The sequence below is a fragment of the Callorhinchus milii genome, unplaced genomic scaffold (genome assembly GCF_018977255.1).
Source record: "Callorhinchus milii isolate IMCB2004 unplaced genomic scaffold, IMCB_Cmil_1.0 Scaffold5, whole genome shotgun sequence".
NCBI classification, from domain to species: domain Eukaryota; kingdom Metazoa; phylum Chordata; class Chondrichthyes; order Chimaeriformes; family Callorhinchidae; genus Callorhinchus; species Callorhinchus milii.
Window position 1 is genome coordinate 41,347,690 of NW_024704746.1, and position 14,718 is coordinate 41,362,407.

The 14,718-nt window shown below is 46.3% G+C and overlaps 2 protein-coding genes and 1 non-coding gene across 3 annotated transcripts; 1 reads left to right on the forward strand and 2 right to left on the reverse strand.

Moving 5' to 3' along the window:
- Window positions 1-265: 265 nt before the first annotated feature.
- On the reverse strand, window positions 266-1,426 carry gpr85 (G protein-coupled receptor 85). Its single transcript, XM_007894713.2, has one exon. The coding sequence runs from the start codon at window positions 1,411-1,413 to the stop codon at window positions 286-288; it is 1,128 nt and encodes a 375-aa protein (XP_007892904.2). The 5' UTR covers window positions 1,414-1,426; the 3' UTR covers window positions 266-285.
- A 3,352-nt stretch (window positions 1,427-4,778) lies between these two features.
- trnaa-ugc lies at window positions 4,779-4,851 on the forward strand. The gene has a single exon. It is a non-coding gene; the product is annotated as a tRNA-Ala (tRNA).
- A 1,982-nt stretch (window positions 4,852-6,833) lies between these two features.
- Window positions 6,834-8,372, reverse strand: LOC121849202 (small integral membrane protein 30-like). Its single transcript, XM_042335421.1, has one exon. It carries the CDS (start codon window positions 8,316-8,318, stop codon window positions 8,133-8,135), a length of 186 nt encoding a protein of 61 aa, XP_042191355.1. The 5' UTR covers window positions 8,319-8,372; the 3' UTR covers window positions 6,834-8,132.
- Window positions 8,373-14,718: the final 6,346 nt, after the last annotated feature.

A 14,718-nucleotide genomic window follows, 5' to 3' on the forward strand; every position in this document is an offset into this window, starting at 1 on the left:
GGATTGATTCTTGCGGTGGTGGTGGGGGGGGGTTTGTTGTCGTCGTCGTCGTCGTCGTGGTCGTGGTGGTCGTCGTCGTCGTCGTCGATCAACGGCCTCTTTTTGTAAATCCGCCCCGGATCCAGAGCACCGAAAAAAAAACAACCCCACGGGCACCGGTGCGGTGCCGCGGCGCGCAGGGACGGAGCCGCCGATCTCGATTCCGCCCCCATTCCTCTCGGTCCTGAACGCGGCCTTCGGGAGTCCCGGGGGGGAGGGCGGGGGAGGGGGAGTGGGAGGGGGGGATCATATCACGCAGTAAGGTTCCCTCGGTAACCTGGATTTCCGGCAGTACAGGAGGTTGGTGCTGAAGCAGCGCCTGAGTTCCCGGTTGGAGAAGATGCAGATGAAGGGGTTGACCCCGGCCTGGGCAAAGGTCATCCACACGGCGGCCGTCAGGTAGCCACGCGGCACGGCCGGGCCCTTCACAAACACCCGCCAGTAACAGGCCACCAGGTACGGGCACCAGAGGGCCACGAAGAAAAAAGTGATCAGGTAGAACATCCGGCCTATCCGCTTCTCGGTCTTGAACTCGTCCATGACCAGCAGCCGCCGCCTCATGCCCTGGCCCTGGGGGTTTTGGCGGATGCCCAGCAGGGTGGGCGGGGTGGGTCCCCGGCCGAAGCCCGCGATCCAGTTGGCGGCCGCTTGGCCGGTGGCCCCGGGTCCGTGGAAGGTCCAGTTCTGGCTGACCGCCGGCACCAGCTGGACCGGCTTCATCTTGCGGCGGTCGTAGACGAAGAAGATGAGCTTGAGGTACACGACGTGGGTGGCCAGGACGATGACCACGAACATGAGCATGAAGCCCAGCGAGTCGTTGACTTTGAAGTAGCGGTGCTCGAACACGCACTGCTCTTCCTCGCGGATGAAGGTGTAGGTGCCCACGTCGAAGACGGGGGGGAACGCCATGGCCACCGACAGGGTCCAGACCATGCAGATGACGGCCAGGCAGGTCCAGAAAGTCAACCTCTTGGAGTAGAAGCGGTGGTGGGCGATGGCCACGTAGCGGGTGACGCTCACGCAGAAGAGCATGAAGACGGCGTGGAAGCACGACAGGACCCCGACGAAGGCGATCACCTTGCAGCTCAGGCTGCCGTAGGGCCACGACGAGCCGTTCTTGACCGAGAGGAAGACGAAAGGGAAGCAGACGGCCGAGCGGATGATGTCCGACGAGCAGAGGTCCAGCAGGAAGTAATAAGGCGCCCGGTGCAGGGTCTTGTCCTTGATCAGCAAGAAGGAGATCAGGAGGTTCCCCACCACCCCGACCCCGATCATGAAGCCCAGGGAGGTCAGCTTGAAGAAAGTGGCCAACGGAGTCACCGTCTGCAGAAGGTTCTCGCTGCTGCCGGGGTCGGGGTGGCTGTGGTTCGCCATGGAGGTGGTGTCAATGGAGATCTCCTGGGGGGGGGGGGGGTGGGGGTGGGAGGGGGAGGGGAGGGAATTCGCCTCAGCCACGGCCGTGCGGTATCATGTCATGATGGAGACATAAACGCCAGTCAGAGAGGCAACACACCACAAAACACACCATCCAGCTCCTATCGTGTGGGTATATAAATGCAGGGAAGAAAATATCCAGCAGCAGCTGATGATCTCCTCCATCTCCCCCCACACCACCCTCCTCCTCACACACCACGACCACCACCACCACACCACCACCACACCACCACCACCCCACCAACTCTCCCTACCTACCCGGACATCATTGCACTTCAGGCGTCTTTATAACCAAGCGATTGCGATACTCGATGCATGATTTGCCCAGTGTGGAGGAGGAGGAAGGAGGAGGAGGAGGAGGAGGGAGGGAGGGGGTGGGTGAGGAAGGGGTGGGGGGGGAGGGGGGGGGGGAAAGAGGCTGCAAAAATGAATATCCATCATCCATTAGACATAACCTTAAACAAAAAGACACACAAACACAATACACACAATACACACAAGACTCCTTCTTTTCCTGCACACGTCTAAAGGGTGACCCCCCCCCCCACCACCACCACCACTCCCACCCACCCTCGTTACAATGTTCGAATACAACAAATCCACGACAACAACCCCCCCCCCAAAAAAAAAACCCGCGTTAAAATGGGCATTTGTCCCCTATGGTGGGTTTTTTTTTTTGGGGGGGGGTTGGTATTATTATCATCAAACAAAGATCTCTTGATTTGCAGAGAGGAAAAGGCGGTGGGGTGGGGGGGGGGGGGTGAGAAAAAAAAACACGTACCTGTGGGGTGTTTTTTTTTGTTGTTGGAAGGGCTGTTGTGCAGCGAGGATTTGCTTGTCCTCTCTCTCTCTCTCTCTACATACACATATATCTCTTTCTCTTTCTTTCTTTCTCTCGCTCCCTCTCTCTCTCTCTCTCTCTCCTCTCTCTCTCTCTCTCTTTTCCTGCTGTCGGTCGCCTTGTTGGGAAGTGAGTAGAGTGAGAGTGGTTGAGCCCGAGACTGCGCACCGAGGCTATTTGTAATCCAAGCCGCGTCTTCTCCTGTCGCATCTCTCTCTCTCTCTCTCTCTCACACACACACACATACACTGACAAGCACGCACGCTGACACATATATGCAAAAAAAAACCTCCCCCCCCCCCCCCCCACCACCCACCTCAACAACCCCGCTCTGTGGGGGACACGCTTCACGCTAATTTATGTCGTTTCCTCCCAGCAAACAGCCGGTACCCATCCTCACGCAAGAGATAACCTTCAGCGCCTCAAGAGACCTCATTTATCCCACCTTACCCTTTCCCCCCCCCCCATCTCCATCAGTTGCTTGCAATGCGTTCCGCTGCCATAAGTAGTTAATAACCCCGTGAGTTAAACCGCCGATGCCGATACCGATGGCGAGTGGCAACAGTCTGCTCGGCACGGACCGCAGACGCGCCCGCCCCTGTCACACCGTGCCCACCGGACTGGTCCATCCAGACCGTCCTGGACGTTTACCACATCTGCTCCGCGGGGGCATTATTAACGCCACATTACCTTAATCGTCCATGGTATTGTTTTATTAGTATTCCGGCGGGTTGTTAATGTTTTGCGAAGTTGCTCAGAATCAATGATTTTTTAATTCGCAATCTAGATCCATACTTGCAACCAGCAATTCGCAGCTTGGCTGAACGACCTCATAAGTAATTAAGGTTTGTTTATTATAATGTATAATTAGACCCAAGATGCATGCAAGAGGGATATACACGATGCACGTACAATAATCCATAAGTATATCGATCGTAATGATGCCGGCGTGTGCTGGCCAGAGGGAGAACTAGCCCGTGGAACTTTATTTTAGAAAATATATATTTATTTATAAACATAATATTTAGTACAACAGAAATCCAAACGCAAACACAACGTCTTCTGTTACAATTTTTCCCCCTTCTCCCGATACAAAAAACATTCCGTTGTTTGCGGTACATTCCTTCCCCTCAGATAGGTTGTGCACACGTTTTTTTGGGGGGGACGCTGCCTTCAACACGGTCGAGAGTGGCCCCTGTGTACACCACATCCATGTGCACCCCTGATAAGGTGCACTTCCCGCTTCCAGAAGGCGCCCCGATGTGCACCATAGGCACACATGTTTACTGTATATACATTTTCAGGATGCTCTTTAGTTACATCTCGAGCATCCTTCTGTACCCTTACTTCAGTCAATTTTAGGTGTGCTTGTGGGCTACCCGGTGGATGCGCCCTGAGCAGTTTGTGCAGGAGTGGCTCCTGCCCGGGGTCAGGCCCCATCTGGCCTTTGCCATGGTTGAGCCGAACTTCAGCTTGTCCCTGGGTATATAGTCCCTGATCTTAGCGAGCTTGAGCCTGAGGCAGACCCTCACCCCCTTGTTCTGCCAGAAGAACACCTGGTTTCGGGAGTGCCAAAGGGCCTCCTTTTAACGAGTTTATGATTTTCTAGGCACACTTGATACGGGTTTCGCTGTGGGTGCCCGGGAAGAGGCCGTACAGCACCGAACTAGGCTGTGGAACAGGTCAGAATCATGGAAGAACCAATTGGAGACAGAAGCACTGCACCAAGTCTGACATACAATTTATATTAATACAGCGCCTTTCACGTCAGAAGAACATCTCAAAGTGTTTGACACTGTTGGCTTGGGGCACCCAAGTTGGGGTTGGGAACCGAAGGAAGCAGGGAAGGAAAGATGACCGAAAGAATGGTCAAAGAGTACGTCTTGAGGTGGATGTTGAATGATGGGAGGGAGGGAGGTAGTTAGGGAGACTCCCAGGATGGAATTCCAGAAAGTGGGGGGAGAATGATTGAAAGCCTACCAGCCAATGATGGGGTGGATAGGGTGAGGGTACATGAATAAACTATTTTATATTAAAAATAATTTTCCAGTTAATTAAAAAGTACATAATTTCTCTAATGCAGAGAGAGGAGGTGTTGAGATAAAGTGGGAGAGAGATATATGAACTCCACTCCAGGTTTCAAGGCTACTGAAACCTTATTTTACAACCATTGTACAAACGTTAAAGAGAAACGTTGGGGTGTTGTAGTACTTGGATAAGGTGATGTTATTCTGAGAAAATAATGGGATATAATACAAACATATTAAGCGGGCTTATGCTTGCCAATGGAATGTTGGAACCCCGCACTCTGGTGTTCCCAAGCCTTGGCTCTTGCCAACGAGGGCCTAATACTTTTTGGAATTAGCTAAGCAGGGGATGGTCCCTCCAGAGAGAGATTGCACATTCCATTCCAACAACCTATCTCTGGAATTTCCATGTGTAGGTGGAATGCATGGAATTGTGGAGTCCTGTAGCTTAGTGGTTAGAGCATTCGCCTTGCAAGCGAGAGGACCTGGGTTCAATTCCCGGCAGGGCGAAAAGTTGAGCAAGTTTCCTTACTCCATACCTCTCTGTTTACCCTAGGTAGGAATCCAGTTGTTAATCGATTGGCAGATTGCTTTTCCGGGGGTAATAATTCCTTTAAAAATATTTGGTCACTCAATCCACAACTGTTTGTGCGACACTGCTGTGCGCCATTGACCTATTTCGCCCACAAAATATACAGTCAATTCACTTTACAGTATATTCTGAGACATCCAAGACGTGATAAGATGCAATATCAACAACAACAAAATTACATTTATAGAGTGCCTTTTATGTCGGGAGGACGTCCCAAGGTGCTGGACAGTCGGGGGTCAGGACCCGAGCGTGGGGGAGGGTTGGGGTAGGGGTGAGGAATGGCCGAGAGGTGGAAGTGCGACTGGAGGCACGATCGAAGAGGAGGGTCTTGAGACCGGCCTTGAAGGAGGTAAGGGAGGAAGCGAGGTGAAGGGACTGTGGGATGGAGTTCCAGATTGTGGGGGCAGAGAGGCTGAAAGCCCGGCCACCGATAGTAGGGGGGGTCGGCAGGAGACATGGAGCAGGCTGAACGGAGTGGGTGGGCAGGTTGGTAGGGAGTCAGCAAGTCAGAGGTAGGAGGGGCCAAGGCCATGGATGGCCTTGAAAGTGAGGACGAGGATCTTGAATTCGATCCTCTGAGGGATGTGGAGCCAGTGGAGTCAGGCGAGTGTAGGAGTGATGGCGTCACAGAGCCTGGTGTGTGAGAGTGCACAAGAGTTTTGGATGATCTGCAGCTTGTGAAGAGATGGGGAAGCCAATAAGGAAGGAGTTTCCATAATCGAGCCTTGATGTGACGAATGCATGGGAAAGGGTTTCAGCAGCCTGAGGGGTGAGACAGTGGCCGAGTCTGGCATGTTGTGGAGGTGGTGGGAGGCAGTGCCGGTCATCGTGCAGATGTGGGGAGAAAGAACAATTCAGGGTCAAACAAGACACCCAGGTTCCTGACTGGCTTAGTGAGGTTGAGTGTGGAGCCGTTGATGCTGATGCTGCCAGCACCCAAAGGTGCTGGCGCGAGTGAATCAGGTGGGCCTCGGTCTTGCTGACGTTCAGTTGAAGTAAGTTGTCCCTCGTCCAGGACTTGATGTCGGACAGGCAGTCGGTCAGGGTGCCAGTGGTCCTGGAGTTGAGGGTGGAGGCAGAGAGAGAGTTGGTTGTCATCCTCATACATGTGGAAATTTACCCCATGTCTGCAGATGATGTCACCAAGGGGGACCATGTAGAGGGTGAAGAGGAGGGGATCGAGGACAGAGCCCTGAGGAACACAGCACGAGATGGTGCAAGGGCTGGAGGAGAAGCTGTTTGCTGAGATCAAGGAAAGGATCAAATGCAAGGATTAATAGGATTATAATACTCAGTTTGGATTAGATACTCTTAAATATGGAGGTGGGTTTCCGCATGTGTCAGACACCCAGCTGACCAAAAATATATATACACACAATATATATGTACACAATGAAGACAAAAACAGTTCATAGGCCTGGTGTCCTGTTTCTGTTCTATTTTTGTTTATTGGTTTGGAACATATTTGTACAGTAAACTCATGTATCATATTGTGTAATTGTTGAGGGGACTCACTTCCACTCAAATGTTTGTGGACAGCAAGGATTATTAATTATATTGTAGGCGAAGTAGAGAAAAGGTGCTGTTAGATCAGTTATTTATTGCAAATCTGAATTGAGCTTTTTAAAAATATATACAATCTCATTCAATAAACCTTTGTATAGCAGGAATTATTTCTAATAACATTTTCTGTGGTTTTGTGTTTAAAATGAGGAAGTGACTCCACAAGTTTTGTGCTTTTTTTTCTTAGCAACAGTGAGTCAGAGGGCCTATGGCAAAAGCAATGTGATCCAGTAAGATCACCAGTAACAGAAAATAACATTACAACTAGTGTTTGGGTTAAAAACTTGAGTGCAGCGTTTATAGAAGCAGTTATTGGTAAAAAAAATAACAGACCACGTTTACAAATTTAAGCTTTATTTTATTACAAACCACAGGCGACATCCATAGTGATTTATAGTTCCAAAAAAATCCAGAAATAGTACAAGTCTCGCTGCATTTCCAACTGCACTGCATTTCAGCCATTACATTGGTGTGTTGGTCCACAATAATTCCCTCTCCCTCCCCCACACTCTCTGTAACCTTTCGCAATATGCTGTAGGTACAAAAACACGTAAGATCTCACATTAAAATAATACCTACAAAAATGCACAGGGAAAGAGCACTTCTCGGTTAGGAACAAAGGCTTCTCTCTCTCTTTTTGCAGCTTAGATGCCAATAAACGTGTGTGTGTGTGTGTGTGTGTGTGTTATGTGGAGGGAGGGAGAGTGAGAAAGAGAAAGCGAAAGAAGAGCGACTCAGTAACAGAGATGTGCGCAATATAATCACCATTGGAAATAACTCAGAATGTCAGGAAACAGTTCAGCAGCTTAAGATGGGGTTTTTATTCAGCGTCTGGGCGCTCGGCTCTCAACTCAGAGAGAGAGAGAGAGAGAGAGGACAACTGAACCGGTTGAATGTTTGGTGGTGTTTTTTTTCTTGTCCACACGAAATAAACGCCTGTGTCAGCAGGACGAACACTTCCGGATTGTAACGTTTTCTCCACTTTTTCTGCCCCCCCCGCAAGTCATTTGTTTGAAGATCTTGTAAAACACAAGAGAGGTCGAGCAGAGCAGCCTGTGGTGGGGGGTTGTTTTTTTTGGGGTGGAGGGGGGGTGGGGGTTGGTTTTCCTCTGTGGTGGGGATCCAGATGCTCTGTTGCTGATCCAACATCCAGGACGGTCTACGAAACCAGTTGCTTGTAAACGGTGGGAGAGGAGAGGAGAGAGGGGGAGAGGGGGAGGAGAAAGTTTTTCAGGTCGAAACGTTGAACCCAGTAACGTTAGGTCGGGTGTGGGTGTAGGTGTGGTGGGGGGGGAAGGCTGATAAGCGATTGCCCCCCCAAAAAAGATATATATATATATAAAACATCCGCAGGTTTGCAATCCAGTCGTGTTTTATTTTGAAGTGCAAAAGTCTTAAAAGGCGAAGATGCTCGGGCTTGATCTGTGGAGACCCTGGATGGGTGGATGGGTGGATGGGTGGGTGGGTTTGCAGAGGGGGTTTGCTGGCTGTGTGAGCAGAGTCTGGCTGTGAGACTTGGTGGTGGGGGGAGGGAGGGAGGGAGGAGATGATGGTTGGATCCCTTCCTCCACCGGTTATATTTTTCTTTCCCCCCTCCTCCTCCTCCTCCTTTTTGTCTCTCTCTCTCTCTCTCTCTTTACGACTGTCCGTTCCTCTTGCGCGAGTACCAGCCCAGCCCCGCGCACACCCCCACCGTGCAGACCGCTATCCCCAGCAGCAGCGCCACCGCGTCCCCTCCGTCCAGAGCCTCGGCTGCCGGCACCAGCCCAAGGAAGCAAGTCAGGGTCGCGCACACGGCCGGACGGTCCCACCAGGAAGCCATGTTGCACAGTTCGCAAACGAGAGGGAGGGAGAGGGAGAGGGAGGGACCACTGGATCCGCTGCTGACGATCAGATGATCCGTCCACGACTTCCGCCTCGGAAGCCCTAACCTCAGCTGTTTCAACCCAATGCTCTCTCTCTCTCTCTCTCTTTCTATCTCTTTATTTCAGGGAGAAACGCCCATCTATCCATCTATCTATCTATCCATCTAAAAATAAGCCTTTGCAGAAAAAAAAAGCACGTTGTGGCTGTGGCTATTAGTTCCGCTGTTAACAATTTACCAACATGCAACATTGCAGGGCACTGAGCCAGTGAAATGCTTCCACTTCGCCCTCTCCTCTCTCTCTCTCTCTCTCCTCTTCTCCCTTTTTTTTATTAAAGGGACACTGTTGGTGCGTCTTTTTTTTTGGAACACCAGCTCTCTGCCTTCCTGCCGAGGCGGTCATACTTTAAAAGGCGTGAATGTGGACCTTGCAAACGTATTCCCAATTGCGAGGGCTATTGTCTGCGTCAAGCGTCGTTATTGCCCTTCATCAAAATATTTACCGTCGAGTCTTTTTTTTTTAAAAAAAGTGCTTTTTCACGTGTCCTGGCCAAACCCCACCGCCCCCTCCGTAAAATTGGTCATTCACTTTATGGCTGTTTGTTGGGCATTGCTACGTGCAAATTGGCTGCCATGTTCACCCGCAAAACACACAGTCACTATACAGCACTTTATAGTGAATCCTGTGAAGCGCTTTGAGACATCCTCCTGTGAAAGACACTACATTAACTGTAAGGATTATAATTATGATAACTTGGTAAGATTGTTCATTTTCTTAGATGCAATAATCAATCACAGTCTGAACATGACGCTTTGAGTGGTCACTTGATTTGTCAAAAAACTTGCCCATCAGCCATGCCCATAAACCCTTTTGTTTTCTTGACCCAAGATTGGATATGTGAAAGGAAGTTGTTGTGTGATAAGGGGGAGAAGGGAGTGGCACAAACAGGTCTGCTTCTGCTGGAGGAGGTGAGTTAGAAGGGCTGGGTTTTCAATCTCAAAAAGAGATATTTCAGAGGGGATTTGTAGAGATGGGTAAGATTTTGAATGGGATCGAGAAAATCAACTCAGAGTACACTTTTGGATGCATCAAGACAGCGGAATAAAAGAATACAGGTTTAGGGTAGCAACAGGGAATTTCAGGACAGATGCCAGGAAGTATTTCTTTAGCCTGAGGGCAATTAATGACTGGAGCAGGTTAAATTATAATAATCCTTTTATTTAATTTAGCACTTTCATGTTAGGAGCATGTCTCAAAGCATTTCACAGGATATTCTGTAAAGTGCAGTAATTGTGTATTTTGTAGGTTATCAGGAAGCGTTGTTGAAACCAGGATGCTGGCCAAAAATATCTGTTTGGATACTGTGATGGGAGGACATTCAGGTGGTTATGCTGGAAGAATAAAGTCAAATCGGTTTAAAAGGCCTTCATCCATCTTGTGATCTTGTGAATAAAAAAATATGAAATTTGACTTTCTAAAGTCACAAAGGAGTATATATGAGACATCTCTGGACAATAGGTTTTTTTATATCCACATGAAGAAAACCTGCTATTCACCAGATCATAGGATTGGTTCTGATGTAAAAGGCCATTTGGCCCACAGAAATCATATAAATTTACAACACATTCAGCCCATCATGCCTCTACTGCTCCTTTGAAGAGCAATCTTTTCTGTTCCATTTACATGCCTTTTGCACATACTCCTGTAATTTACTCCATCTGATCTCATTCTTCCAGAACACCCACCCTGCCTCCCTCCCACCACAGAATCAAGCTGTTTCGATCTGTCTTGAGGTATGGCTTTTAATGGGTGATGTCAGTTGAGTCTGTCAGAAAAAGGAGAAATACTACTCAGCCTGGAAATGCCACATTAATATGTTAAAGTGCTGAGAGAGCTGAACTCAAGGAGAAAGAAGCGGAAGAGGTTAGATCATGAATCTTACATCTTTCGCACATGTATTACAAACCCCTCTGTCCCACTCCACGACAACTCAACCAGTAATGCAATCCTGAGGAAGACCTTGTGAATGGGTTGAGGCCAATTGCAATTCATGGGATGTGGAATGATTCCACCATCAGATCCTTGCACAGAGTCATACAACCAGGGTCTTTCCAGGAGGTGTTTAATTCAACAGAATTTAAATAGCTTCTGACAGAAAGCAGCTGATGTGATCGGCAGGCCTGTTGTGTTCGTAATTGGAGGGCTGCACAAGTGTACTATTGGAGACAGGCTCTGCTGAAATTAGCTGCTCTGCTGCAGGCATGAAGTGTTGTTGGGGAAATGAGTCTCAACTGGGAATTTCCAGACTTGAACAGCTGATGGCCTCACATGAAGTAAACAACTAGATTTTTCAAATCTATTCTGAAAACTCTTTTCCTGCTCCTCCTCACTTTTGGATACTCAATTGCCCATGTCAGTCCCAAACAGAGAGGGTATAGGTGCAGCTCAAGCCTTCAATAAAGGGGAGGCTGAAAATGAAAATAATGTCCCAGGCGCTTTTGAGGCTTGTCTTCACTGTTGCTTTCTCTCTCCCACTCTTTCTAAATTTTTATCTTTGTGATTTTTTTCCACCTCTATGTGTAATCTGTCCCTTTCTCTGATTAATCTTACAATGCACAAAAATATTAAAAGCTTTTCTTTGCATATCTTGTTGCCTGCATGTGCAAAGTTGTCAAATCATAAGGCACAAAGTTAGTATGGACATGATGAGTAAATTGTTCCCTAGTAATCTTATCAACTTTGCACATGTTCATAACTTGATGTCCAATTCCAGTTGGGAGTCTGATGCCAATAAGAAACAGTGGGGGAGACTAAGCATTTGTTGCCTTTCACAGTTCACCACTTCCTGCTCTCAGGCTCTGCCACTGCATAAAGGGCTGCAAGAAACTGCATGAAAGTGATCAATATTCTATTTTCTTTCCTTTCCCACTGAGAAATCTGAAATAAATACTCCAGCTTACAGTGAACTTGCAACCTGCTACCCTTTGGAACAGGTTGCTGTAGCTTCAAATCTGTGCCAGTATGATGCCCCTTTAAAACAAATTCTGATAGATAACACCATAATATTCAAAGGAGGAGAGTGGGGAATGCTCATCACAGGTTTAATGAAATCCACAAGAATGATAGTTCTATTATAATGAAGATAACGTGCTTATGTTTAATATGATAGCTTAAAGGAGAATATGTCTTCTACTAAGTGTTATAAATTCCTACACGCTCTTCCTCCTCCCTGCAGTGTGTTGAGATTACTATACCATCTTACACTTTTAACCCATTCTTTACCTGTGCATTAATAATAATAATCGCTGCATTTGAAAAAGCGCCTTTCACATGGGGAGCACGTCTCAAAGCACTTCACAAGATTCACTGTAAAGTGCAATGACTAATCTTGTAGGTGAATATGGCAGCCAATTTGTGTGCAACAATTTCCCACAAACAGCCTAAATGATGATTTAGGGAATATTCAGTGAAAATTAAAAAGAAACTAGTCTAGCCACGAGAGGAAACGTTCCCCAAGTCTGGTTCCCAAATAGACAAGAATATGCTGTGACAATACCCTTCAACAGCCTTAGGGCAAAGAGGAGAAAGTGTTTCCTCTGGAGAAGGTTCTTCAAGCTGATGCTTCTGATATGTTTTTTTTAAAAAACGTTTTCTTGGTTAATCATGGGAAAGACATGAAATTTACAATGCTGTGATAGTAAGTTTTCAAATAGAAAGGAAAACAAAGGACTTCAGGAGCAGTCTAACCATTGTCTAAACTGTCTTAGCATCACAACAAAGTACTTGGCTTGAGCTTGTTGGGAGCTGCAAAATGGTGTAAGCTATTATATGCGAAAGCACCCGCACAAGATTGTGATGTTCATGAACAAAGAAGAAAACGGTAACTAACCTAAGGCCAAAAAAAACACTTGTAATTGAAAGCCACTACACAAATGTAATTTGTTGTTTTTGTTGTTGATGCGATATCCAAGAAAGATTGTCAGTGTGACTGAATTGTTCTGTCATGCTCTTTGTGAACTTTCTTGAATCACCCCAAATATGTTCCTCTACTACGCTACTACCACTAGGTTCACTGGCTGTCTTATTTTCTGACCGGATACAGAAGAGCAAAGCGGTTGTGGATTGCGTGGACCTGTTCTAGAGTCTAAAATGTGAGATTGGTGCAGTTCCAGAGAATCAGGCGTAATGTAAAAGAAGTGATTTTGTTATTTCCAGAAGCTGTGCAGGTCCAGTTAGCAACATACGCAGAAAGCTAGTTGCTCTCAGAAGTCACTGTGTTCTCTGACCAGCAGATAGCTTAGCAGGTCAGTCTTCCCATATTGATTGGCAATGTACTCGGTTGCACCTTTCCTAACCATTGCTTTCATCATATGTCTCAACAAATGTATTGTCTAATGCTTTCTTGGACATTGTTGCTCAATAAAAGTTGTTAAATAAATGCAACCTTTAATTTTTTTTCAAAGTATAAGTTTATTAGTGGAATAACAAAAACATTCGAATTTTGGCATATCATGCGGTTGAGCTTTAAAGTCAGCATTTACTGATCAAGAGTTTAAACAGTAGCATGTGGAGTCCTGTAGCTCAGTGGTTAGAGCACTCGCTTTGCAAGCGAGAGACCTGAGTTCAATTCCAGGCAGAGGGCGAAACCTTGGGCAAGTTTCCTTACTCCACACGCCTAATAATAATTCCTCCAAAAAACAATAATAAAATTGGTCATTTTTAATCTACGACTGTTTGTGGGACATTGCTGTGCGCAATTGGCTGCCGCGTTCGCTCACAAATATACAGTCAATTCACTTTACACTGTGTTCTGTGAAGCGCTTTGGGATGTCTAGAAGACGTGAAAAGCGCTATATCAAATGCAAGGATTATTATTATTATTAATTTCTTTGAAACATCTTCTTGACGTGAAAGATGCTAACATTTTTGCTACATTGGAGCACTGAAGTTATCTTTCACAGACAAAGCATTTTGTCTTAGTTTTTTTTTGGTCACCATGGTGTCTTACAGACACAAAAATCTATTTCTATTCTTAAGAGTCTTCAAACTGAACCTACTGAGATCTCCATGAAGCAATTGCCTATTTTAGCACAGGCTTGCCAATATTTAAATAAACCCCTTTTCAAATTCAAATACTGTTTTCAGTGCTTTGAATGCAACGACTAATGTACATTTTCATGCCTGCATGCCATCAGACAGTGCAGGTAACGATTTAGATTGGAGTTGTAGCTCACCAGAGCAAATTGAAAGTTAGAGAACTGGAGGCAAGTTCTCAAAAGACATTTCTAAATTAATCATCACTGTTTGACAAGCAAAATGTTTGACGAGCTAATTTCTTTTGAAATGAAATGCAACCCAAAGGATTTGCACTGATAAGCTGTCCAAGTAAATAAAGTGAAGATGAACATTTAAATCAGCCGACAAATAAAATCCTAATCAGCTTTGTCAACTGCAGAATGTTTTGTAAGATTGTTTATACAATGTTGCAGAATCTGTACTTTTGTTATATTTACCTTAATTCCATCCGTTTAGATATTCCCTACAAATTTGCCGACAGTCAATTTACCCATAAAATATACAGTCGATTTACCCATAAAATATACAGTCAATCCTGTGAAGTGCTTTGAGACGTCCCAACAACATGACAAGGCGCTATATCAAATGCAAGGATAATTATTATTCTTTAAGAGTTTTTACGGAGATTGCTTTTGAAATACATTACTCGCTGTTGTAAATTGCATCAGAACATTATATGTTTTCACAGATCCAGTTAACTCAATAACTTATGGGCTGAGACTACTCAAGTTCGCTTTTCGTTTGAACCCTTTACAACTGGCAGTCAGAGCAGACTTACATTCCATCGAAAGGCAGATTCAAGCCCAGGTGTACCAACTATTGTACTTCTGATTTGACTTGGAAATATCTTAAAGTAACATGGGTTGTGTCTAGCTTTCAGACCTGTTCTCCCCCTTCCACCCCCAATAAAAACACATTTAGGCTGGGGTTGTGAGTGGTAAAATATTTGGCACCTTGTGACAAGGTGCACATAGATTAAAAAATCCTGTTAACCAGGTTAACATGGTTAAAGTGAGTTACATTTATTGACATCTTAAAGTCACCTTACACCTTGTTCTTGACTCTCTTATGCTCTTCCGGAGTGAATTGTGGAATAGCCCCAATTTTGACCATTTATTCGATTTTTGTTGTGTTGCCAGCTTGTGTCATAGATTTTGCCATATCTTCTCTAAGGGTAGATGCAGCTGTCATTACCAGTGTGAGGAGTATATAGCTGGAAAGTACATCTCAATTGAAATTACCTGAAGTATACCTAAGAATTGTAGGGATTGATCTTGCCTC

Bases quoted from the DNA above. Each gene is read 5' to 3' on its own strand.
- gpr85 (XM_007894713.2), bottom strand. From the start codon at position 1,413: ATGGCGAACCACAGCCACCCCGACCCCGGCAGCAGCGAGAACCTTCTG.
- LOC121849202 (XM_042335421.1), bottom strand. From the start codon at position 8,318: ATGGCTTCCTGGTGGGACCGTCCGGCCGTGTGCGCGACCCTGACTTGC.